This window comes from Dermochelys coriacea, chromosome 1 (genome assembly GCF_009764565.3).
Source record: "Dermochelys coriacea isolate rDerCor1 chromosome 1, rDerCor1.pri.v4, whole genome shotgun sequence".
Taxonomy (NCBI): domain Eukaryota; kingdom Metazoa; phylum Chordata; order Testudines; family Dermochelyidae; genus Dermochelys; species Dermochelys coriacea.
Genome location: NC_050068.2, coordinates 240,758,807 through 240,784,906, shown reverse-complemented (window position 1 = coordinate 240,784,906; position 26,100 = coordinate 240,758,807). Strand labels below are relative to the sequence as shown.

Genomic DNA, 26,100 nt, shown 5'->3' with positions numbered 1-26,100 from the left:
TAGGTGCTTACAAATGGATTGTTTAATAATTTATTCCAGTATCTTTCCAGGTATTGAAGTTATGCTGACTGGTGTACAACTCCCCGAGTCCTCTTTGTTCCCTTTTTAAAGATAGGTAGCATGTATACCCTTCTCCATTCCTCCATTCAAAGAAAATTGCTAATGGTTCCAAAATTGCTTCAACTAGTTCCTTAAGTACCACAGGATGAATTTTATCAGATCCTGCCAACTTGAATAGATCTAATTTATCTAAATATTCTTTAACCTGTTTTCCCCCTGTATTAGCTTGTGTTCCTTCCTCTTTGTTGTTCATATTAATTGTGTTGAGTATCTGGTCACCATTAACCTTTTTAGTGAAGACTGAGGTAAAACAGACATTAAACATCTCAGCCTTCTTGCTGTCATCAGATATTAGCTCTCCTTTGCCCTTAAAGAGAGGACCTACACTTTCCTTCATCTTTCTACTGCTCCTAATGTATTTCAATAACCTCTTCTTATTGTCTTTTATGTTCCTTATTAGGTGTACCTCATCTTGTACCTTAGCCTTTCCCATTTTGTTCCTACACGCTTGTGCTATTCTTTTGTACTCCTCCTTAGCAATTCATCCATGGTTCTACTTTTTGTAGGATTCCTTTTTGATTTTCAGGTCATTAAAAAGCTCCTGATGGAGCCATATTGGCCTCTTATTTATAATGCTTCCTATCTTTCCTTCACACTGGGATAGTTTGAAGTTGTACTTTTAATACCGTCGCCTTAAAAAGCTGCCTGCTCCACTTAACTATTTCCCTTAGATTTTTTTCCCGTGGAACCTTAAACTACCATTTCTCTGGAGTTTGTCACAGTTTTTTTTTAAGTCCATTGTCCTTATTCTGCTGGTCTCACTCCTTCCTTTCCTTAGAATCATGAAATCTGTCATTTCATGATCACTTTCACCCAAATTACCTTCTACCTTCAGATTTGCTACCAATTTCTCCCTGTTGGTCAGAATCAAATCTCAAATAGCTGTCCCCCTGGTTACTTCCTCCACTTTCTGAAATAAATACAATACATTCCCCAAACACTCTAAGAACTCATTGGAAATGTGGTGTTTCCAACAGATGGCTAGGTAGTTCAAGTCCCCCATTACTAGCAGGTCTTGTGCTTTGGATAGTCCCTAATTTGATGCTCTAGAGTAGACAACAACCATGACATGTTATTTTATATATATATATTTATTTATTTTCTGGAGCTTTTAATATTTTCTCAAAAACATCAACTTGGCAGTGTTGTGAAAACACTGGCGTTCACCTGCTAGTAGAGCACTGGTGAAAGTGTTTGTTTAGTGCACACACTAATCCCAGGGGTCGTATGGTGCACACACTGCTCCTGCCATGAAGGATAATATGTGCTGTTTTCTCTGCACTGTGATCTGTGAGATTTATAAAACCCTCCTCCTCTTCTCCCAATACCTGCTCCACTGCTGGTGCTAGCTGTATTCCCTGCCTTACTCCTCCTTATAAACACCCTTTCCCTCTGCCAACCCAGGCCCTGGCTTGGTCATTTATCCCAGGTCTCTCCCTGCATTCCACATGCCAGACCCCCCTGCACCCTGGTTCCACAGCCACCTTGCCTACTTACAGTTTAGCTTTACTGCTTTTCCCAATTCCTGTCTCTTGCCAGAACCACCAATGTCTCACCCTTGCAACTTTTTGCAGTAACCACCTCATAACAGACTTCTTATTTTTCCCAATGACCCCCTACTCCTCCTCATCACCAGAAACACCTCCATGCCAGACCTCACAATACTTCTCTAGTGTCCAAATTCTTTGCCAAAAGCCCTGCGACCTAATCCCACTGCATCTGCATCATAATCCCCTTCTTTCTAGCCTCTTTTCTTTTCCATGTGCTACTATCTTCAACCGGAAGCATCTCTTCTTCTCACAGAGTCCCCTTCCTGGAGTGATCTACTAGGCCACATCTACACTACTCACCAGATCGGCGGGTAGTGATCGAGCTATTGGGGATCGATTTATCACGACTAGTGTAGACACGATAAATCGATCCCCGATCACTCTGCTGTCGATTCCGGAACTCCACCAGGGCAAGAGGCGGAAGCGGAGTCGACGGGGGAGCGACAGCCATCGATCCCGTGCTGCGAGGACGCGAAGTAAGTGATTCTAAGTCGATCTAAGATGAGTCTACTTCAGCTACGCTATTCTCGTAGCTGAAGTTGCGTATCTTAGATCGATCCTGCCCCCCAGTGTAGACCAGGCCCTACTCTGGCTTTATCGCTTATACTACTGCTTCTTCCTCCAGTAGAACATTCTCTGTTCCCAGTCATAATGAATGACTTGGAAAGTGTTCCAGACTTTATTTGTAACATATAAACAAGATGTTGCCACTGCATCACACAGTTACAGGCTTTTGGGCAAAGCTACAGAGTATTGCAGTGAACTGAATGACTGTCTTGTATTGCACTGAGCTGCATAGCATATTGTACTGCAGTGAATTATTACTGCAACATTTATAAGGCACCTATCATCATGGTATCGTATTGTGCATATCACTGGATGATACTGTGCTCTATTATTGTACCATACAACCCCAAACAGCTCATTTTACTGCACTGTAGACCACTCTACTACCCCTTCCTATGCTTTACAGAACATCATCTCCGCTCTACTCCTATCTGTTGGGACTCCCCATTTTTAGTGATTCCGGCAGTGGAGTGAGTGGTTGCACATAGATTTCACCATGTTATCTTTAAATAGGGATTGTTTAGTTAAACAAGTTAAATCTATGCTAGTTCATGGAGCGAGAAAATTGAGCTTTTCTCAGATGACCATGGATTCCAAACACATTTCCATGTCATCCACATTAACTAGCCCTTCTGGTGGATCCCTTTAAGAAAAGCCCTGTAGCTGTTTTTATAAGAAGAGAATCAGAAACAATTTTATGTGACAAATAGAAAAACATCTCTCTTTAGCAAGATCATTCTTTTAGACGGCCCACTTACCATCATATTTCACTTTTAAATTCCACAAAAGCTCAATTTTTAAAATATGGGGTTATTTATTTAAGGCTCTGACTTGATGGGTTTCTGCTTGCGCAGGGACTGAGTTCCGGGCAAGCACAGATAAAGCCTAACCATACAAAATAAGCAGTTTACAAAATAGTGATGAAGCCTTGGTCCCCATCTATCCTGCCCTGCCCTTGTCACTTCTCCTTGCACCTCACCTCCATTTCAGTCTTGCTGCTTCTCCCAGGACCTTTCACCTCTCCTCATCACAGATAATGGGGCTTTCTTAATAGTGTTTGAAACAGCTAGGTCTTACCTATCTTAGCGAGGGAAAAGACCATCTCTTTAGCTAGTTATACTAAAACACAATCCTTGCTAGAAAGGTGTTAAAACTATTTCTCCTGGCCCGTGTCACTAAGGCCAAAAGGACCAGTACACTAGGTTGAGGAATGTAAAAAAAATTGTTCTTTAAAACATTTTTTTAAATTGTATGTTAATTTTATGCTGGTTAAAGCTCTGGACTGGCAGGTCTGGAGACCCAACTCCTCTGTCCACAGCATGGGTACAGTGTGGGTAGCTGCAATGCAACCCTCCCCAGATTGTTCTGCTAATGTGGCTCAATCCTGATCTACAGGAAGCTAGGGATGAGAGAGGAATTCAGTTTCCATGACCATTCCTTTGTCTCTCCATTGACACCACCAATAAGGGTGTTAACTGCGGCAGCAGTCTGTGTGCTATGTGCTGGGAACTGGACTGAGAATCCTCAATTTTATTCCACATATCCCATCAAACAGCCAGCAGATGGCAATGACCTTCGGTCACTACTGAGCCTGGCTAGACTGAATCGGAAAAATCAATGCTCTAAATTTGTCTGCATACTGGTGGCTCTGTAATAAGATATATGCATCAACTGACTCTCACCTTGGCAGGTACAAAACTGCATTGGAGGAATTACCCTCACCAAATCTTTCTTTCAGGGGTAGGAGAATCTGCATCCAACTGTTCTCTGTTACTAATATCAACGAAATACCTTAGATGTCAAAACTGGGAGTTGGACTAAGAACACCTCTGCTCTTAAACCTCTTATAGAAGATGGAACAATTTTAGAGTTATCAGAATACATTTTCCTCTCTATTACACATGACTCAAGAGTTCTTGAGGATTTTTTTGTAGCTCAACTCATCTAAAAACTCCGCGAGTCCCTAGACCACTATTTCTCTCTCTCTCTCTCTCTCTCTCTCTCTCTCTCTGTTTAACAACTTAACCATAGTTAACTGTAGCAGGTTCCACTGTTGGAAGGACAACACCCCAGATTGGTTTCCTCTTTTCTCTGCTGTGAGATACTGTTTCATAAACGCAAAGGAAGTGTAACGCCGACAGACCTCAGTCATCGGCAGGCAGGATCGAACCAGGGATCTCTGAAGCTTAGTGCATGAGCCTCTACTGCGTGAGCTAAAAGCCAACTGGCTATTAGCTAAGGCTGTAGAGCAGACTCAATCTCTCTCTCTATGTGGTCTCAGTGCCACTAGATGGGACAGACACCACACCCAGAGGGTGTGTGGGTTACAGATGCACCAGGTGTGACCAGGCAGGAAGGAAGAAAGTACAGCGGAAAAGCTGAAGGTGGCAGCAGGATTCCTAAGTTAAATCCCACCATAGCCTCAGTAAGTCTCCTCTGCATGAGCCCTACGGGATGAGAAATGATGAGCACCTACAATTCCCACTGACTTCCAACGGACGCACTGCAGGCCAAGTGGGATCATGTTCTCTAGGAGGTGCTGCCTAGAACAAGGCATTAGATTTGCACATTGCTGGCTAACCATAGTGGGTTGACAGTCAGCACACAGCAGTTCTGGTCAGAAGAGCCATGTCTGAGGCTAACTCTCAGGGTCTTGTACATTGCTGTGATGAGTTGGCCTAACCAATTCAGGAAAGAGGAAGTGAGTGATATTTTTAAACTTCTTATGCCACCCACAAAAACTTCCTTTTAGCAGCCAGAGTAAGAACATAGGAACGGCCATACTGGGTCAGACCAAAGGTCCATCTAGCCCAGTATCCTGTCTTCTGACAGCAGCCAAAACCAGGTGCCTCAGAGGGAATGAACAGAACAGGTAATCATCAAGTGATCTATCCTCTGTCGCCCATTCCCAGCTTCTGGCAAATATTGAAGTATGAGATGAAACCAAAACCACACCTGACTTAGACCAGTAAAAAATCCTTTGTACTCAGACCAGTAAAAAAATCATGGGAGGTAGCATCTTTCTTTCATGCCTCTGAAGTCCTTCACTCCTCTTGGAGGCTTATGGCTGCCAAGTACATGACAAGGGACCATCCCAATTTCAACTGGTTTGAGCCAGGCCCCGTAAGACTAACTTTGCAGGTCTTTAAAGGGACACAGTCAACTTGAATTGAATTTAAAAAAAATCAAGGTTCTGGTGCAGCATGCTTTAAACAGGATATGCAGAATTAAACAAATATTAGTCAGGGTTTTTCGATGCTTCCCTGCTGGCTGATCGTTACAAGAATCTTTTTTTTAATTACATGATCTCATATTTGTATAGTACCCAGGATAGAACTGCTCTGAGGATGAACCAGGATATATTGTAAAGGAGACTTTGTCTAATAGGGACCTGACTCATTTGTTGCAGGAGTTGGAAGGTGTGTAGTGAATGAGGCAGAGGATTGCAAGAAAAAAAAGTTTGGTCTCATGGTTAAGGAGGTGAATGCAGCCCTGGAGAACTGGATTCTGTACTTGCTTCTGTCACAGAGTTCCATTTGATGCTGGGCAAGTCAGATAAACCAAACTTTTTACAGATGGTCACTATTGTTAGCTTCCTCATTTTCTGGGTACCCAACTTGAGACTCTGTGGTCTGATTTGCAGAAGCGCTGAGCACTCCCAGCTCCAGCTGACATTAATGAGAGCCGTGGTTTGAACATATGAAGTGCTATATGATGTGAAGCATTCTGAAAAAAAAAATCAAATCCTAGGTATATCATATTGGGCACCCAAAATTAGTGGAAACTTTTGACTTTAATTCCTCTGTGCCTCAGCTTCCTATCTGTAAAATGGAGATAACAATACCTACTCTCATAGCAGTGCAGTGAATATGAATTCACTAGTGTTTCTGAAGACACTCAGACACTATAGTGATGTGTGGCACAGAGAAAGCCCATGAGGAAATGTCTTCAGAGCAGGGTTTGAATGATGTGCAGTAAATAAGGCCGGGGGCCACACACTGAACACTGAGGAAACAGTAAAATATTGAATAGCTGCTCTTTAAGGGAGCACCATCCATCATGCACTGAATGAGGCAGGGATCCTGGGGGCAAAAGCACATGAGATCATGTAAATTAATGACTGTATCATAATGCATATGCACAGGGAACAAATTAAGGTTGCCTGGATAATCTTCATTCTGGCATTTCTTAACTTATAAGTGCTTGACTTTGCAACCTTAATCATGTTCTTTTAACACTGTTTTTGAGATGTAATATAATATACACGTAAGACTGGCTGCCCAGCACTGACATGCAGTCATCTCTAGCATGAAATGTAGCATCTGTTTAACAGTGCCAATATATAACATTTTAGAATAGGAAGTGAGGAATACGCCATCTAAATAAAAGTACAGAGGCAATATAGGGCAATACATGTAATTACACAAATTGGAATTCAACCAGGACGTCCAGGTTAGCATTGCAATTCTTCTGAAAGTTGCTGTGGAATCTGTAATGACCTACTATAATGCAACTCTCCTGGTATCAAAGAATACAAACACAAATTCATAATGGGCCTTAATTATTCAAGAGGGTTTAGAGATTTACAGTTCAATTTGAGAAATAATTTTTGTACTTCTGATTATTTCAGTCGGTCAGCATTTTATGGATAGGGCAGCTTCTGCAGTCTCGTCTGACCCTCAGAGACTGGTTCAATGAACAGACACTGACTGCTACTAGAGTCATCATTAATCCAAACAAGAGTCCTAGCCATTCACAATGTTCTTAGCCGGGGAATAAAGCCCCAATCTGGGAACGGACAGTGTGTGGGCAGACTGCTGCACCCATATGGAGCCCCAACAACTTCGGTGGCACTCAACACAGATACAGGAGTTGGCCTGGGCATGTCAATTGCAGGACTGAGGCTTCAATTCACCATTGAACTGGAACAATGAAGGAGATGAGCTTCTTTCATCAACTTCAGTACTGAGCATCCATTTCTGGCCTAAGTGCTCTGGCAGCCCAAAAGCAAATGTAAAACAAATCATAGAGGAAACAAACTGAACTACAAAGCTACATACTCTGATAGGATGGACTGATTTTTTTTTAAAGGGATACTGCCAAGGACTGTACTTTTGGCCCAATTTTAAAGTATATTTTTAAAACAACTTTTCAACATCTAATATGAATAGAAATGTCTCAAGATTTGTTAAAAATAAGTCAATTACTTTTTTTTTTAATGTAAACATTCCCCTGGAGTGTTGGAAAGCCAAACACAACAGAACTGTGCTAGTGAATGAGTACCACATAAAGTAAAACTGACCATAAACAGAAAAAGACAATCTTCAGTCTAGTGTGACTGTCCAAGCTGACAAATTGAAAAAGTTAATGACCATAAATTGTGAAAAGTAAATTAGGTTTTTAGTTTTAATAATTTGAAATTATTTGCAGCACAAGGAAGGATTTCATTTTTAAAATGACAGTGTCCCTTTAAATGAATTAAGGCTTCTACTTTTTATTTCATTTTTTTTAAGCCATCATTAGTGATTTTGATGGGACTGCTGTCTCCAAGGAGGCATTGGTTAGGATAAGAAGAAGGGGAAGGTATCATGAAAATAGCATTAGACAGGGATAAGGATCTATTAAGTGTATCTCAGCATCTACCCTTTTACAGCTCCTACTGTATATGCACATCAGGGTACGGGGCACAACTGATGGGCATGTCTGGAAAGAGCTTGACTTTTGAACGTTTTCTTAAAAAGTCTCAGTATAAGATAAACTCCAGAGAGACTGATACAGCAAATGAAGCACAGAACTCCAAGGAAGGACTGGCACATGAAAATGACAACAAACAATTTGGATAGCAAGCTGGGGCCAGTAAAAGAAAAAGCCTGTATTCCGTCACTTGAATGTAGGTGGGTATTTTCTGTCCAAAAAGCTAGTGTGTCAGAGTGGACTGGAATTATTCCCAGCAGTCGGACAGACAGATTACTGTGCGATGCACTGATGGCCAGGGTGGAAGTCTTGGGGAAAAGGCAGAGGGAGGAAATGACAGTTAAAAAGTAAACTGTTCCTAGAGGGCCTGATCCAAAGCCCTTGCAGTCAATGGAAAGTCTGCTACTGACTGCAATAGGCTTGGGATCAGGACCAAAGTGTGTGTACACGGAAGTCACTCCTTTCCATTCTGGGGAGTTGGTCCTGATGCTCTCCCTACTCATAAGTATACACTTTGGGCTTAACAACTTTATATTCTCAGTGGGAAATGAGGGCGAGAGGAATCAAGGTGAGCCAGCAGTTAGCCTGTGTTGGTTCTACCTAGAGAGTGCTGGTTGCTTGGGCTAAATCTACTAATTGTAGATGTAGTGACTAAACAAGGAAACTGCTATAATGGGGGCTAAAATAAAGAAAGGGATTTTAATGGTTAAGGTTGGCAAACTACAGACAAGTAGACTTTACAATCCTAAACTAAAGCCACCTATTAAGGGAGGCAGGCAGTGGCACCCAGGCAAGAAAGGAAAACTGCAGTGTCAGAGGGATGATTCTAATCCCTACATCCAATTAAAATAGAGTCTAATCACTCTAATACATGTTTTTAAGGATCTTAAATGACATAAGAGAGAATTAAGCTTCCATATTGACAGTTGGATGATGCATAGCAGGTCTCAGGGGAATAAGAGATCTGGATTTGTTGTATTTCCTAAATGCACCTACAACAAAACAAGACAGAAGTAGTACCCCTTATCCACCATTAAGTATTTCCAACATCTCTACTGGGAGCATTTTGCTTTCTTTAGGACATCAAAACACTCTAGTTTCTTTGGAAGAAGAAAGGGGAACCTCTGGAGCAGACTTTTCAGAGCACTGGGTTGATATATTCCCCCAGACTGGGGGCAGCTCTTATAGTTTGCCGTTTCTTGCTTTTGATTCCCACTTTTTTCCCCATTCACTTTATGCCAACTTCTTTATCCTAGTGGAATGTGGAGGGAGAAAATGTTTTTGGGAAGCCAGACAATGAAATGGGCTTCATTACCAACAGGAAAGGTGGTTGAGATTTAGGGGTTAAAAAATTTAATTTAGAAAAAGAATTGTCGTGTACAACCCCAAGGAGGAGGATTTAACTGTTGTGGGAAAAAACCCTCATACATGGTTTGTGAACTGCGACAGACTCTCCTCTCTTTGAGCTGGAAAAGGGGTTCTGCTACAGCCAATCAGATATGTGCAAGGTTTGTTTCTTCTTCTTGTTTGTGAGCCAAGGATGGGAGAAAGAGGTGAAGGGAAGGTTGGGGAGGGGTGTCAGCGGGGTTAGTCTCAATAAGAGGTTCTGCTATACATACCACCCAGGTGCAAGTCGATGAGGTCACTGTAATAAGACTCTCCCCAATAGTCTACAACAAGGAATTGGTGAAGAGAGAGAGTTATTGAATCAGATATCCACCCTTAGCCCCACCAAATCAAAGCAATATACATGAGAGAGAAAGATAGACAGACACACACATAAGAGAGAGAGAGAGAGAGAGAGAGAGAGATAGAAGGTGAGAGAAAGAGACAAACAAACAACAAGAAATCATGCAGCTATAATATACATATACTGGAGGAGATGGGGAGACAGAATAACAATTCCCAGCAGGCAGGCAGGCAGGCATTGGCTTCCAGAGGGAGGGGGCACAAGGTCTGTACAGACACACTTCACCTTGTTCAGTTTGTACTAGTTCCTGACACCGACCCGTTTTCTGTTCTTGCTAAGAAAGGAAGAGATATGCTTGTTGCTTCCAGGCTAAAAAATGTGTCCTAAGGAAGCACCATAATTTCTCAGGGAAACTGCAGGAGATGTATAAGGATTGATTTCTTGGGGGTGAGGGCGAGACAAGACTGAGTGTGCAGCACATGAGTGGAAGGCACCGGGTGCTGGCATAACTGAGGAGTCCATGAGTGTGTGTACCAGGAAGACAAGCGTATATTTCTGCCAATGTGAAATGTGTGCTGGAGAAGGAGAATGTCTGTTGGTGTGGGGTAGGTGCTGGGAAAGGAAAGACTTGTGTGATTGTGCAAGTGTATGATAACGGACACAGTGTGTATTTGCACACCCCCTACAGAAGGGTTAGCCAGCCAGTCTGGTACGACACTGTGGTTCTTTGGGCAAGAGGCACATGGGGGCAGTTCTTTCTGTTTGGCTGAGTACACTATTTCCCAAAACACATGGTTTAGCTCATGAAGACCAGAGACTCTTGGCCAACCTTGGTGATATGAGAGCTGCAGGTGTATTTTCCTTAACTTTTAAAATTGGCTGCCCAAGATCTCTTTAAAGCGTGAGAAGAAACATCCAAGATGACAGAGCCCTCATTACTCACTTAGTTTAATAACTAGCCAAAAGAGTGGAAAATAAACATTAGAGACCAAAGCCATTGGTCTGTGTCCCACCAGACTAATGCCTTTTTTTTTTAAAGCAAAGTTTTGCTAAACTACTATCAGTCCCATACAGAACACCATGTCGCATGGGGCATTTAAGGGAAGTGGAGGATGAAACCTTCTTTGAGACGATCCCGCTGCACCTGAGAGAAAGAGGCACTGGTTTCAAAAGACAGAGCTCCTGAACACACCAAACTTTTCACCGGAGAGGGAGACCACATTTCAGAATGTTCAAAGATGTCTTCTCTACACCTTCAATTTAGTCTGTGCAACCACCAATGGGAGTGATTGTCAAAGAAAGACAGAGACTAGTAAGGAAACTAGGTAGTCATGGGGGAAGGGGAGGAAGTGGTTATGGACTAAAACTAAGAATAAAAAAATAAACATAGGAATAAATGTTCAACTTTCAACATGGTAAGAAATTAACACTAGGGTGCTCCCAAGTTGTGTACTAGAACTAGTGGAGTTTATGTACAGTATTTACCAGTGATTTGGAAAAAAAGGTGAACAAAGAGGTGAACAATGAGGTGGAAACATTTGCAGCTAAAATTATTGAGGTTTAAGTCAAAACTAAAGTAAACCAAGGAACTTCAAAGGGACCTAAGCAAGTTAGATGACTGGATAACAGCATGATACATGAAATTCAATGTTGACAAATATCAGATAATGCAAGCTGGAATAAATGATTTGAAAAAAAAAATCACACTCATTGCTGAGTTCTAAATTAATGTAACCTCTCAGGAAGAGAGCTGGACATCATTGTGAACAGTTCAATGAAGACATCTGCTCAGTGGCAGTTAATAACGCAAACAATATTAAGATGTATATAGAATGGATGGAAAATAGAAGTGAAACTATTTTAATGCCATGATATAAACAAATCATAAATCCTCCCCTACAATGCTGTTTTTAGTTCTTGTCGCCCCATGTCAGAAAAGATATTACAGATATAGAATGGGCCCAGAAGTGGGTGATGAGAATGATTAAAGGCTGGGAGAGACTCCCATTGGAAGAATGATTTAAAATGTTTTAGTTTAGAGAAGAAATGAATGTGAGGGGACCTGACACAGATAATGCGTGGTGCAGAGAAGGTCAGGTGCTCTTGTCTGTCCTGTTTCATAATACAAGGAAAAAAGGAGGCAATTAAATGAAATCTGAAAGGCAGCAAATTTAAAATTGATAAAGGCAATATTTTTACACACTACATAATTAGCTGGTGGAACTCATTGCCACAAACTATATAAATGCACCAAATCTAGCTGATCAACAATGGAAAATTTGAGGAATAAATAACTGTCCATATGTCTAATATTGTCATCAAGAAATGGCTAATCATTTTGTCTACTTTACTTGCATATTTCCCCCTACCATTTGTTTGGTAGACTCTGTTCCTTTCTTTATGTCTGTGCAGCGACTTGCATGGTGTAGGAGCTACTTGAAATTATTAATAATAGTATGAATATAAGCCTTTATGTTTTATGTCAAAAGTCAACCAGTGATGAAAATTAGGAAGAAATCTGCTCTACGGACAGGTGATTATACAGTTATACATTACAGAGAGTCTAATACCTTTCCCTGAAGTATCTGGTACCAGCTACTCTTCAAGAAAGGATGCTAGACCAGATAGACTATTGGTCTGATCCTATACAGTAATTCCTATGTACCTCAGCCCTCTGTGTTGGCCAGGTGTGTAAAAAAAAAAAAGATGCATTTCTCCCACCTTAAGCATGGCCAGGGCATTCTGTATAAACCTGTGAAATAGGGAAAGACCATCTTCAGGTATCATACAAGCACTGTACACATTCATCTCCTTTTGACCCCCTTTGCTTATAGGATTTCACTAAGGGGAAGTCCTGAACATGGTTGACCAAGGACAAAAGAGCAGTATTGAAAGCCATAAAGTACAGTGGAGTTTTCAGTGCTGAATCAGTATCTGAGGCAATGCAGTGGCCTGCTTCAGGGAAAAGGGTAGGAGGAGATGTATGTAGATTTCCTGGATGATCCACGGATGGAGGAGACAAAAGTTGATAACACTACTGAGGGAGGGGTAAAGTAAGCATTCTAAAAGGAGGGGAAACAGTGGCTCCAGTGTGAAAATACGAAAATTGCCCCCACTGGGCTGGTTGAGGAAGTGGGGGGACACAGGTCACATTCTAGCCTGTGTGTCAGCCAACAGAAGTTGGATTAAGACATTTTTTGGCATAAAGCATTCTCTGTTTATCCCCTGCAAGGCTTGGAAGAGTTCAGGCTGCAGAGTCCCTTGTGATGGGCTGAAGCTTCTGTAAACATAACTTGTACAACTTTTTAGTGGAAATGTGGTGCTGTCACAGGCTCAGAGCATCTCCCAGAGATTTGCTGGAGCAGGAGATTCTCGCAGTTGCACCAAGAGTGATGCACGTTCTCATATTCCTGCTTTTTAAAAAAATGGTCACAAACACAACAGCCCGTGCAGGGCTGGCTTTAGGTTTCTGTCAGGCTCAATGACAAGTAAAATATGCAAGGCCCCAATTCAGTTCTCCCCCTGCCCCCAAACTGGACACCCATAACTCCCACACCATAACTGCTTGCCTGCCTAGACATTCCCTAGATTGTGGAGAACACACACTTCCATTTGTAAGGCTCCACAGCCTCTGGTGATGCTCCTTACATGGATGTCTTCAGCAGGTGAATGAGGAAGAAGGGATTCAAGGTGACAGGGGAACAAGCTAAAAGACTAACCAAAGAAAGGAGACAGAGTGTAGTATTAATTGTGCAGTAGCTAGAGGGCCTGGGGTCTGCGAGTGGTGCCATGTCTGAATGCATAGATAGCATAGACAGCGGTGCCACTGCAGATGTATTATTGCATCAGATTATTCTGTGAACCAACATATCATAGAAATCAATCAATCAGAATAAAAAACCACTGAGATGATCAAGGCTGTGCTCCAATGCTGACCATGTGATTGCAGTACAACCCTTTGTTTGGATAAGTCACTGTTAATCACCCAACCTCTATAGGCACTTTCCTCGGCAGTGGGTGGGTGAGGGTCACTTGTCAAGATCATCTGGGTATCTCTCACTTAATAATTTTCCAGCTATTGCAGGGGCCTCAAGCACTGGTGCATCTTGGTCCCTCATATTCTTTTCCTATGGCACATAGTCGTTTAGTACCCTGTAGATCTCAGTTCCTTTGGTCTAATTTCAGTTGTTAGGTTGTGTGTGCGGGTGCTGGATGATGTTGGTGACCTGTGTATCCAGGAGGACAGACTCAATAATCTAGTGGTCCCTTCTGGCCTTAAATTCTAGGACCCGACTTTCAAAAAGCCAAGCTGAGGGTTAAAGACAACAAAGTGAGATGGCTGAGTAATAACCAATGAAAATCACACCAGACCTTCCTCCCAAGGAACCTTCATCACCCAGTCCAGTGCAATCCGTACAGAGACAGTGGCTGCTCTTCCATCCAAGCACCACACTGTACCATCTTTCAAACAGCTGTCCCATTATTACCATTTATAATCTCTGACCTTTGCAGTATGGTGCACATATCTGGGCCTGCCAGGCACACATGCCCTGCATTTGCTTGAGAGGTGTTGGCTCCTGGCCCAATAATTGTATCATTTGGGATTGTTTTTTTCTGGATGATGATGTCATATGGGGAAGCTGGAGGGGTAGAAAACTGCCACTCAGAACAAGGGTTTTTCTGCTCAGATATTTTTCCAGCCTGGCTCAGCACTCATTGTATTTAGCCCCAAAAGGGATGTAGCACATTCCATTAACAGCGTGACACGGTGAAACCTTTTGGTACATGCATTTCTGCTACATACAGCTCGGGTGAGAGGTTATTGGTGTCTGGGCTGTGCAGTGAGGAGAAGGTACTTGCTGGGACAGTTCTGTGATGGTCTCTTGCGTGGACACTAACTTTGATGATCCAATACAATACAGGAACATACCTCATTTCAAAACATACATCATTTCACAGTTCGTTTCTTATCCTGCCAACTGGGCTCTCCTTGCTGGGTAACCTAAGTGAATTCCAGCTGGGTAACCCCTGTGCAATTTCTCTACGATGTAATTAATATTCCGCTTTTGTTCCACCAGCAAATAATAATATAAACACTTAGCTCTTATGCAACAGCTTTTAATGAATAGTGGGTAGGCATTTCCTGAGCCCTGAGCAAAGACAACTGCTCTGGGGACTTCTCCCATGAGAGAAGCCCCAGAGTTAGAACCACCTCAGGGATAACAGGGGCTCAGAATTTTGCTGGGCAAAGGGGAATTAATTCATGATCTGAGTCCAAGTTAAACTATTCCACTTTCAGTTCAGAGGGGACCCCCCCACTCTAAACTCCAAATTGTTATGAACGACTGCATGGGCATTTAGGCAGCAAACATTAAAAACAAACAACATTGTAAAGTACCTGCTTCTCCTCTAAGGGCCTTCTCCACTGCAACCCCCCTCTCCTCCAGCTGCCTCTGCTTCTCTTCTACCTGCTCCAGCTGCCGTTGGATGATCTGTTCAGGAAGGGAAGAGAGGAACACCATCATCAGGATCGGTTCAAGTACTCCAAATTATCCATCCCAGAATGACTGCTCCCCTTTCTCCCAGCATTTCCAAAAAGCTGCTCTCCATGCAATGCTTCAGAAGCAGGTGTCTAATCAAGAGAAAGATGTGTCCTTTGCCCTAGTTTTGCAAGCAATCCCATGATGTTCCATTTTCTGTTAAGACTCCCACCAACATCCAAGAGAAGAGGTGGTGCTGTTTGGTTAGGCGGGCCCCTTTCTCAGTGAGAGAACACAACTGGCCAACAGCTTTCATGCAACTCTCACCACCATCTGGAAAGGACACCTACTACCCATTGCAAAGGTGCCTCTGACAATAAAATGTCCATCTGGTACCACTTTGCAGCAAAATCCCACTAACATCCGTGGCTTATCCAATCATCACTGGCATAGCTGCATCGCATGTTATTCCGTGAGATGTGTTATTTCATTCAATTAACAATGGTTACTGCTCAATGGTAGTAGCTCTGACTAAGCAGGTGTTTCCTTGCTCTGCACTAAAGCTTTGAGCACCTCCTGGCATGTTTGTGAGGAGGCACCCAACATGATGATGCCAGTAGGAACAGCAGCAATCTTGTTGAAATACAGAAAAGTAATCAAGAAAATCCGGCTATACAGTCTCCTCTTTCACATCCTGCTAACATGGTTTTCTTGGACAGCACAGTATAGTTCCTGTCAGGGCAAGAAGATACTACCAGAGGTACTACCTGGGCTCTGTGTAACCTCTTTAGTTCCTCCTGCTTGGCTTGTCGCCGGGCAGCTTTCTGCACTCTCCTGGTCAGTTTGGCGTTCAGCTCCTCCTCAGTGTAGGCTCTCTGCAGAAAGGAAAACAAGAGCAGATTTCACACACCATGAACAAGGGTGTGGGGGAAAGAAGACACTCCTCTCTCCATTAATCTCACAAGTGATGTGATTCTTCATTCCCAGAACTTTGTCAAACAGTCAAGCTGTTCCATCTCCACAGGTGTTCACAGCACAGCAAGTGACACTGTCAGGATCAATACAGCATGAAGGAGTGTGTAGCTCAACTGCAAAGCTGTGATTTTATACAGCATCCCAGTCCTTGCTCTAGCTGGTATACAGCATCTTAGACCCAGTTTAAGCACAAAAATTGCACCCATTTAACTAATTGGTACCACCCTCTTGTGTGGACACACTGAAATCTATTTAAAAGTGTCTACATATGGAGGTTGCACTGACTTAATTTAGAAAATGGCTAAGGGCTTGTCTACAGGGGAAAGTCACACTGACATAATTATACTGTTTTAGATTCACACCTTCGCTTATATCGGTATTACCCACATGTGGACATCCTTATTCCAGTGTAAGAGTGCCTTTTTCAGTTTATCTAATGTTGCTTTGGAAGAGTTTTAAGCTAAATGGAAAAAAGCCACTCTACTTGGAATAAATGTTCAAATAGAGGAGTTACACTGATATAATATATCATTTTATAGCTAGTAAAACTTTTCTGTGCAGACAAGTCCTTAGTTAAATCAGTGTAATTTCCATGTGTATAGACAAAACCTAAACGTAAGAGTGGAGGGAGGAGGGAGGAGACTGTCATAATCACCACCACAGCTAGCCAGTGAAAAAAGAAACCACAAGAAATCATGTCAAGGAAAGAAAGGCCATAGCTACAAGGGAAAGAAGGTGCTTCTTCAGACAAGTTAACTCGGTCATGCTAGTTTAACCTAACAGGAAGTCCACTTAATACCAGGGTAGACACAGTTTAACACCTTTTAGTCATTATTTCAGACCAGTATTACCTCAGTGTTATAGCCTAGGTGGGCACAAGCTTATGTGATTTTAAAGATGTTAACAGGGCGTCACAATTACGTCAAGCTAACCTGACTGAGCTCACTTGACTGAAAAAAGCACCTTTCCTCCTCATATATATGGATTCAAAGTCTAAGGGACAATTGGAAAGAGGCAACTGCCTCTCCATAATCAAACCCAGCTGCGGACAGAGACGCCACTCAGTTTAAGGGGCAAAATGTTGGGAAAGGGAGACCTGAATTTCTTTTTTTTAAAATCTAGTTAACATCACTATTCTTTTGCAACTCCCAACTGAGCAGCCCATCTTTGTAAGATTGGTCTTGGCAACCAATATCTGGGATAGTTTAGTGTGATCTTCAGTAGAGTTTTAAAACCAAAGGGCAGCAGCTCTATCCCAAGCTTTTGACACAGGGGATTACATGGAGGTACTATCGTATCTGCCAAGGGAAAAGAGTTAATGCGTTGCTTCTTCATTCTTCTGCACATAATGCTACCCCAGTTAGAAAGCAAAATAATTGAGGGGTGGAGGTTTCAGATCCCACCAGACACTCATGTGACACCGGCTAGGTTTGGAGGCAGGGATGGAGTTTAGGAAACAGAGATACTCCCAGTCTGGAAAAACTAATGCAACAACCTGGGAAAGTTTCATTAAGATTTCATGGTTTGTCCAAGTGTGTTTCAAAAGACCCTGGAAACTAACACATGACCATTTACTCTTTTTCAAATGGTGAGGGTTGTTGTTTTTTTTAAACACACACGTACAATACACTTTCTACCTAACAAACCAGCCTGCACTTTGAGGCTAAGGATTCTTAATGCATCTGCAGCACCAGACTGACCTGCAGAGTGAACAAGAGTCCCCCTTTTGGGCCCCTGAAGTGCACTGATCATTGCATGCAGTCTAACGAGTCAGAAAGGTTTGGGGTTCATCGCATTTTCTGTAGACGATCTTGAGGAAGATTCCGTTGCCAATGTTTGCTAACATCTCACTCATGCAGAGTCAGGGGTTGTGGTGTTAGTGCAGATGTAATGGGAGGGCTGGGAGCAAGGTATGGATATGATGGGTTAATAAATGAGCATGCATACAACAATGGCCAGCAATGGAGACACTACCTTTGACGAGTATGATCTCTTGAATGCCAGGGCGTGTGGTACATAAATCGACTTTAAAATGGGAATGGTAACAGGAAAAAAATAAAAACACACAAAAATGGAGCAAAATCAGTTCAACATTGAAAACAAATGCATAGTAATACAAACAAAGCTGTTTTTAAACGCAACATAAAATTGTACAAATGGTGAACCTGGCACAGCCTGATTACGCACAATGAAAAATCTCTACTCAGAAATCTATTTACCAGCACTCTCCTGAAGGCAATTCCAACTGAGGAGCCTCTTTGGAAAACCAGTCATCCAGGAGATCCCCTTTTCTATTCTGGCAGTAAGTATTTGTAGATATGTGGACAAACAACATTTTGGTTCAAGCTTTGGAACAATGGTTTGGGTTGGTTCTGTTTTGATCTGAACCAGCTCAGCCAATCATATATGGCTTCTTAAAAAAAATCCACATGCATATGATTGAGTTCATTTAGAAAGAAAGATTTGGCTTGTGAGAACCCTAGATTCACCCAGCAGCTGGGAACCTCAATCAGGGATGAGGACTCACTGTGGGAGGTCCTGTACAGATGTATAACTAAGACAGCAGTCCATTCTACAGATTAATGAACCTCTTGGTGAAGAAGCCTTTTCGGATATCTCACTATGCTGCTCTCTATTCAGTCTGTTATCTTGTCCATGGGTTTTGCCTTTGTCACAGAGCCTAAAGCCTGCAACCTGGTGGGACTCACTCGGGTGTCCGCTTGTTCAATGTTCAGAGCGGCAGCGAGATCACGTGCGGACTCAGTTGCATTCCCTTTCATCTACTTTCTGCTGCACAACCTTTTTTCTCAGAAGTTCTGGTGCTTTTATGTCTTCGATATGGCCTTTGCTTACTAATTAAAAATAAGCTCCGAGTTCCACCACCATGGCCTCGCTCATTGCTTTGTAACCTGCAAGAATATTACCCGGGGCTCTGAGCATATTGGGTCTCATAAGCCAATGGAGGCTCCGACTTGGTACCTGGATGGGACTCCTCCAAAAGTGCCGAAAAGGGGACACTCTTCACTGCACCAGTACTGACTCTGTGCTGCTGCAAGGTATTGGAAGTGCTCTGCTGCCTGCAGGGAGCAGCACCAGTGGCGGCTCAGTAAGGAGCTGTGCTACGAGTCAGGAATAGCAGGACACTCTGCTCTGGCCCCTCAGTCTTGTAATTTCAACTCAGTAAAAAAAAAAAAAAAAAAAAAAAAAAAGTTACCGCCTTACCGATTCAAGAGCGGCATGCTAAGGCTACGTCTACACAGCAGCTGGGACACAGACGTGCTAGCTTTGCTCGAGGTAGACAGGCACCCACTACCACTGCTAAACGCGGACGCTAAAAATAGCAGTGGGGTTGCAGCAGCACTAGAACAGGTGACAGCTCTGCCTAGACGGAAAAGCCTTTGGGGCTTGGGTGGGATTGTTCTTGAGCCAGTAGCCTGAGCTGCCACCACCACCACCCTGCTATTTTTAGTGCACTAACTAGAGCGGAGCCAGTGTGCGTCTGTCTACCTGTGCTGCGAAGCATGATCCCAGCTGCTGCACAGACGTGCCTTTAGCTCCATTACCCCCCTTCAGGTGAAATGATTGTACTGCCCAGTGTTCCGAAGCAAAGTGAATTTCCATTGTGCGATGAGGTACAGAGCGCATTGTAACGCGCCCTAGGCAAAGTGCCAGCATTCAGCATTTTTGGTGAATATTCATTTAACTAAAACGATCATGAATGGAAAGCTGAGAAACAATCTGAACACGTATGCAAATTTTAACATTCAGCAAACTATCTGCAGCAGAAGACATGTATCTCTGATCACTGCCCCACATCCTGTACATTCTCTCTCTCTCACATGCACACACAACTATTAGCGCACAACCCACAGGGAACTACATGAACATTCTTTACATGAAGCGTTTGTTGAAAGGCAACACACTAAGCCACACAAAGTTAATTCACTGCTGATTGCTAATGCTATGATGGGCAGGCTAAACAGGCCAGCCCTCTGGAAAGCAAGTTCAATACAACAACCATAAAAGCAACATCAGCTGGATTTTAACTTCGAAAGGGTTCAGATAAAAGTTATGTGGCATTAAGGGAGCCACTTCTTCCTCATAATGGAGGAAATAAGCAGTTGACTTGGTCTGAAATTAAAAGGCACAAACCCAAAAATCAGTGCTACCCTTTTGCCAGCCACACCCTGGATGCAATTCCTTCTGCAGCGAGACTTGCCAGGCTGTGATGTAAATGTTTTACATCCCCATACATATTTGTTGTAAACCAAAAGGCTGATGTGTCTCTGGTCTGTTCCCTCTGGATGAGTGCACATGCTCCCAATTACTGCTCCTGGAAAGCATACTCAAGCACTGAGCAAAGAGGAGATCCTTAAGTGTGACTCAGTCACAGCAAATGGAGAAAGTGAGACAAGAAAACCATACCCTGGAAATCTTGCTGCTTATGTAAAATAACAGAAAATTTAAAGGAAAAAATATTTTTGTTGGATATCAGGAAGAATTCCAGGCCATCTGCAGCATCTCCAGGCCCTGGAATACTCAGTGGCCACCACCTCTTCTGCAAAAGCCAATCTATACCAAAGTTGCTCATCATGGAGGTGCCAGAGAAAAGGAGTGAATATTAGAGCACCCCCAACTTTGAGAACATACATGGTGCTTATTGAAGTCTCGCTGCCAGGAGTTCACAAGCTGGACAGGAATGACAGCATCACAGCTCTTATCTGAACCTCTCCCTCTTTCTGCTTCCCCAGGTACCTCCTCCTTCTGCATCTCAGATGCAATGCGGAACTTGTCATGAAACACCTCGAGGGCAAGCAAAGGAGAAAGAGAAGCAAAAAACAAAGAGAAGAAAGGGGTCCAATATAAAGAACGGTTCCCAGAGTAAAACCCTCCTCTCAGAGGAGAGGACTACATATATATGAATCAGGGAGGGAAGCTTAAAGAGGTTTAATTAAGTGAGGATGAGTCCCATTCACTTCAGCTCACCAATCCCTCAGCTTGCCACGTTTATGAGAATTTTATTGTATCAGTTAAAAACACAAGTGGAAATGATCTTCTGGTGTATTTCCACTCGCACTAATCCACAACTACCCCAATCAGCTGAGACCTTGACCAGCTGAACCGGACAACTGCCCTAACTTGGCATTTGCCATTGATTTCTCCAGGCTTGGTGAAAGGTGGGGGGAGCTGCTCACCATTAGAGAGGAGAGCTGTGATACTGTCCTCTAAGGTTCCTTTTGTTCATGAGATGGAGGTGGACGATCCCATCCCAGATGCTAGGTACATGCTCCAGCGGCTAGCTTCTCCCGTCACCATGGCACCAATTATATTTTTAGCACAGTAGAGGGATCACAGCTAGCACGGGTACGTCTCCTCAAACTAGAAATTACACCTCCAGCTTGACGTGTAGACATACCCTGGGAGCCAGGCACAAGGGGAAAAAGTGGGGACAGGAGAGAACTTACTTCTCTCTTTCCAGTGCATGCTTGAGCTGAGGACCATGGTATTGTCGGTGAGAAGGACGTACCCAGTCACCACACCCCAAACCTGAAGGGCACATCCAGGAACCCCTCTGACAGCTGCAGGTTTCTCTCCACTCCAGCATCCACTGTGATTTTTTTTTATCTTTCACTTGTTCTGTTTTTACTTTATATTTTCCCCTGTTCAAATGAAACTATGAAAACATGGTCACCCCCTTCATTATGTGATGAATACACTAGAGAGAGAAATAAAAAGCAGGGGCCCCTCAGTTCCTGCCAGATCTCTTGCTCACAGGTATGCCCTGGTCCCAGCAAAATGACAGGTGTCTTTTTTAGGGTGTTTGTGGGGGTCCAGCAGAAGCTCCTTCCACTTTCTCTTTACTTGTCTACTCCCCTTTGAGCCCCATTTCACTGTGGAGTTGTCTTTGGTTGGGGAGGGGTCCATGTGGCTCGCTCCAGAACTCTACAGCACTAGCCAGAGGAGGCTGCTCACGAGCAAGCAGACACTTCTTTCTCTCAAGAAGCTGAGCTCACACCCAGCCCTTACCTGCACGGTGAGCAACAGCCCTATGCTCAAATCTCCATGTATCCAATGCCCCTTCTTCCTATTTCAGTTTCGCAGTCACTGCTTACACCCAGAGACACACATCTGGAAATACTGCTAATTGCCAGGGATCCCTCAAAGGGAGTAGGGACAAAATGGGAGTGGAATAGGTGCAGGCTCTCCCTTTCCAGACAGAAGAACCCTAACGTATAGATCCCCATCTCCCTGGGGAAATACGCACACATATGCCATGCTGCAGAACCACAAACCTGCAGCTTGCGCCTCTCTTGCCTATGCCTTTGCTGAATGCACAGTAACATACCTGTATGCAGTTTGCCTCAAACTCCAACAGATCAACCTATTGAATAGGTTGGCACAACAACGTCCTAAAATCAGATCTTCACCATGAAGTGAGAAATGTCCCAATAGCACATTTCTGTAGTAATGTTACAGCCAGTAAAATTTACTCTTTAGACATGAAAATCCCAATGCTAGAGATTATGAGTATGTTCTCTAGAGGGACAAAAATATCCTACCCTCAGAACAAGACAATACACACATAACACCTGTGTGCATGGCAATGACAACAGGACCTCTGTACAATGCCAATAGGGAATCTGGCTTATTGTTGAAACTGACTGGTTGATTTCAGGTTTATTATTCAGCCAATCTTATACTAACACCATCTGCAGCAAAAACAGTAAGAATGATAAAGTTAATCCTGGCAAACGTTGTTGCAGTTCTGAGTCTGTGATCTGTATGAGGACAGTTCTATCTGAACGGTCTTCCTACCTCTCGCTTGGATTTCTGAGAAGATCGTTCAAGAACATCATCACTGGAGAGGTCAGAGTCCTCTGAGAAACTCAAGTGTCGACGGAGCTGCAAATCTGAGAAAACAGACCAAAAAAAAGTAAGAATAGGATGACAGGTTTAGAAGAGTGGTCACTACTATTGTGTTTCTCTCTATCTCTGCAGATACTTTTGAGCTTGGTCTTGCTCCTGCTTGACTTACACTTCTGAAATAGCTATCACAGTCACACTTCACTGCTGCAATATCTGGGAATATCGTGCTCCCAAAAGCACCGCTCCACAAAGCTACACCACAGTGTGGAATCATGGACTGTGGGGTTTCCTTCTAAGGAAGCCCCACCTTCTGAAACAGGTAAATTTGAGAATGATGTTGAACATGGTAAGCACAGCTTCCTTTCCCTCCAGCCAGGTCAACATTCCTATAAAGAGGCTGAGCATTTGGATGATAGCAGCAGGGATTAAGTCTTTTTGGCCAGCTCCACTTTGGTATGAGTCAAAAGAAATGACAGGTATGTCTGCTTTGGCCCATGTTTACAGATAACTGCTTTAGTATGTCTCAAGACTCAAGTTGTCACTAAAGTGCTCTGAGTGGACTTGAAGGTAAGTGGCAGATCTGTATCTATGACTGACAACATGACCCCTGCTTTTTAGAGCAGCAGAGAGCTGGTAGGTCCCAAGCCACACAGAGAGCAAAGAGGAGGGAAAGTAACTATACCTCCATGCCCCCTTAAGCACCCATTTACCTTTTAATTAATGAAGGGACATTTATGTCGATCTCTAAAAACATTGCATAGTCTGCTATGGCAGATTCAAGGGAAGTGAATGACGGTCAAGGTAGGGAGCCAGGGTGGGAGTTAAAACAAGTTTGAAAAGTGGCAAACTCCTCTCTTTTGAGTCAGGTTAAGGCAGAAAAATGACTAGTTCTGTAGCCTGGTATGTATGAAATGAACAGTAATGTACCAAATCTGTTATTTGACAGTCTGTTTCTCCCATTGATATGCTACTTATTTTATAAACAAACATGTATACAGTTCTAATCCCATTATCCTCAAGGGTTTGCATGTTAGGCAAAGGAGAGCGACTCAGAAGCATAACAGTGTGGGGTAGCGAGCTGGACTACTTCATTTCAGAAGCTTTCCAGCTGCAGTGAAAGTACAGTGTGCAGACAGGCAGATGTACTATACCTGCTGCTCTAACCATTGGAGAGACCTTGTGCTTCCCAGAGTCCACTGTGGCACCACTGGAGGGAGTGCTAGGGCAGGATTTGTCATCAGTCTTTTTCTTCTTGTCTTTCTTGTACCCAGAGAAAACAGACTTCCACAATGATCTGGGCTTGGTGGCTTCCTCAGCCATGCCACTGGATTTGTCAGAAAGCCGGCCGTCATTCTTGGATTTCTTCTCCTTTTTGTTCTTACGAGGGGAGAATAGAGAAGTCCTTTTCTTACTTTTCCCACTGGAGCCCTCTGAGGAGGTGACAGACCCTTCGGGCCCAGCAACATCAACAGGGGGGGAGAGGAACCTTTCATTAGCAGCATCATGTTTCAGCGTGGGGCCCTCTGCTGCTTTCATGGCCAAACGTGCTGAGGACTCAAAAACTCTCTCTTTGGGCTTCAAGGGCATGGAGGAGGCTTTTCGTGCCTTGGTGGCCCCAGCAGCTGCAGCCATCTCCAGATCTTTCATCTTACACAACTGCTTAGCCATGGCATCCCGCAATGCCTGACTCTTTACAGATTTCTCTCTGGCTCTCATTCTTTCCTCAGCTAGCTCCTTAGCTTCTGGAGAGATTTGAGGCAGCACTCTCTTCCTTTGGTTTGCTTCTCCTTCCATTGAGGGAAGTCCACCATTCTCTTTGGCCAATGGCAGGTGAAGAGGCTTCTCTGGCCTTGGCCTACTGGTAGGGGGTGTAAAGAACTTCTCATGAAGACTTGTATCCTCAGTTCTCTCATCATAAGTGTCTTCTACATCATCAGCAAATGGAATCTCATCCACACTCTCCACAAATGACTTCCGCTCCTCTTCTTTTGAGGCCTGGGTTGACTCTTTGGCAGGAGGGTTGTGCTCATAAGGTGAGGGTGCAGGAGGTGTCGGTGCTGGCTTAGACTCTGTCTCATTCTGCCAAATTGTCTGATGCCTCTTTCTACGCAAAGTTGCTGGTGCTTCATTTTGAGGAGGTGGTGGGGGAGGGCTTGATGGTGGAGTGAGCATAGTAGAGTCAGAAGTATTGAAGCTCTGGCTGGCCAATGTCCTCATGTTGGATGAACTTCCATGCAGACCCAATCCAGAGCTGCTGGATAAGTCTCTCTTTACTTCATTGGAACTCTTCAGCTCTTTGTCTGAGGGAGATTTTGGAGTCAGCAGAGACATCTGCTCACTGTCTAGTTTGGACATGATCAGCCTTCTTGGAGCAGGCTGGGGTTTTACAAGATGGATCCCCTCCTCCTCTGAAACACTCAGCGGAGCTGACTCAAGGGCTGAGACAGTAAAGCTAGGCTCTGACCCTTTGCTTCTGTTCACTGGAGTGAGCCCCAGACTCCTCCGGATTTCAGCACTCTTCATCCAGAACTCCTCTACAAGGTTATTCCGTTTCAGGGCTTCTTCTGCAGTAGTAGGGCTCCCCAATTTTACTACTTCATTATCTTGGCTCTTTAGGGCAAGCTGGGTCAGAGGAGTGGATGTTAAGGCTGGTACAGGCTGAAAGCACACTGGAGGTTCCACTGGAGATGGAATGGGTGCTTCAGCAGACGGCAAAGGCTGGGAACAGATAGGCCACTGGGCAGAGAGCGGGGACGAAGCCAACATAGGTGTTGCAGGCTGAGACTGCACTGGTGATGCAGGTGTGATGGCTTCTGGCAATGCAACTGGTTGGGACCGTATTGGAGAGAGAGAGACAGAAGGGCTTTTAACTTTCTGATCTTCAAGGATTTCATCTTTTGGACTTTCTTCAAGGAGGAATGGTTCACGAAAAAAGCGTCTCTCTGGAGATTTGTCCATGCCGGGCACTGCCATGAGGGGATCCTTTACCTTCTATGGAAATGCAGAAACAAAAGAAATGATTATTAATGGTCACTAAGCACCTTCAGAGGGATTTAGAACACTGCTCCATGCCTCAGGCTTTCAGGAATAAGGGAGTGATAATTTAAGCCTCAATATATGAAAAATTCATTTGGCGTCCTTTTCCAGTGCATGGAAA

At 43.6% G+C, this 26,100-nt stretch overlaps 1 protein-coding gene across 8 annotated transcripts in view; it reads right to left on the bottom strand.

Annotated features, from left to right (window-relative positions):
- Window positions 1-26,100, bottom strand: part of MICAL3 (microtubule associated monooxygenase, calponin and LIM domain containing 3) — a 255,799-nt gene that overhangs the window by 17,726 nt on the left and 211,973 nt on the right. For 7 of the 8 annotated variants that reach the window (XM_043517551.1, XM_043517556.1, XM_043517571.1 and 4 more), the window contains 6 exons: window positions 24,095-25,934; window positions 22,893-22,987; window positions 18,051-18,101; window positions 15,869-15,976; window positions 15,020-15,113; window positions 9,551-9,601 (listed from right to left, as the gene is read on the bottom strand). In XM_043517551.1, coding sequence (XP_043373486.1) covers window positions 9,551-9,601; window positions 15,020-15,113; window positions 15,869-15,976; window positions 18,051-18,101; window positions 22,893-22,987; window positions 24,095-25,934 — 2,239 coding nt within the window. The remainder of the gene's footprint in view (window positions 1-9,550; window positions 9,602-15,019; window positions 15,114-15,868; window positions 15,977-18,050; window positions 18,102-22,892; window positions 22,988-24,094; window positions 25,935-26,100) is intronic. The other variant, XM_043517602.1, reaches the window with a different exon arrangement.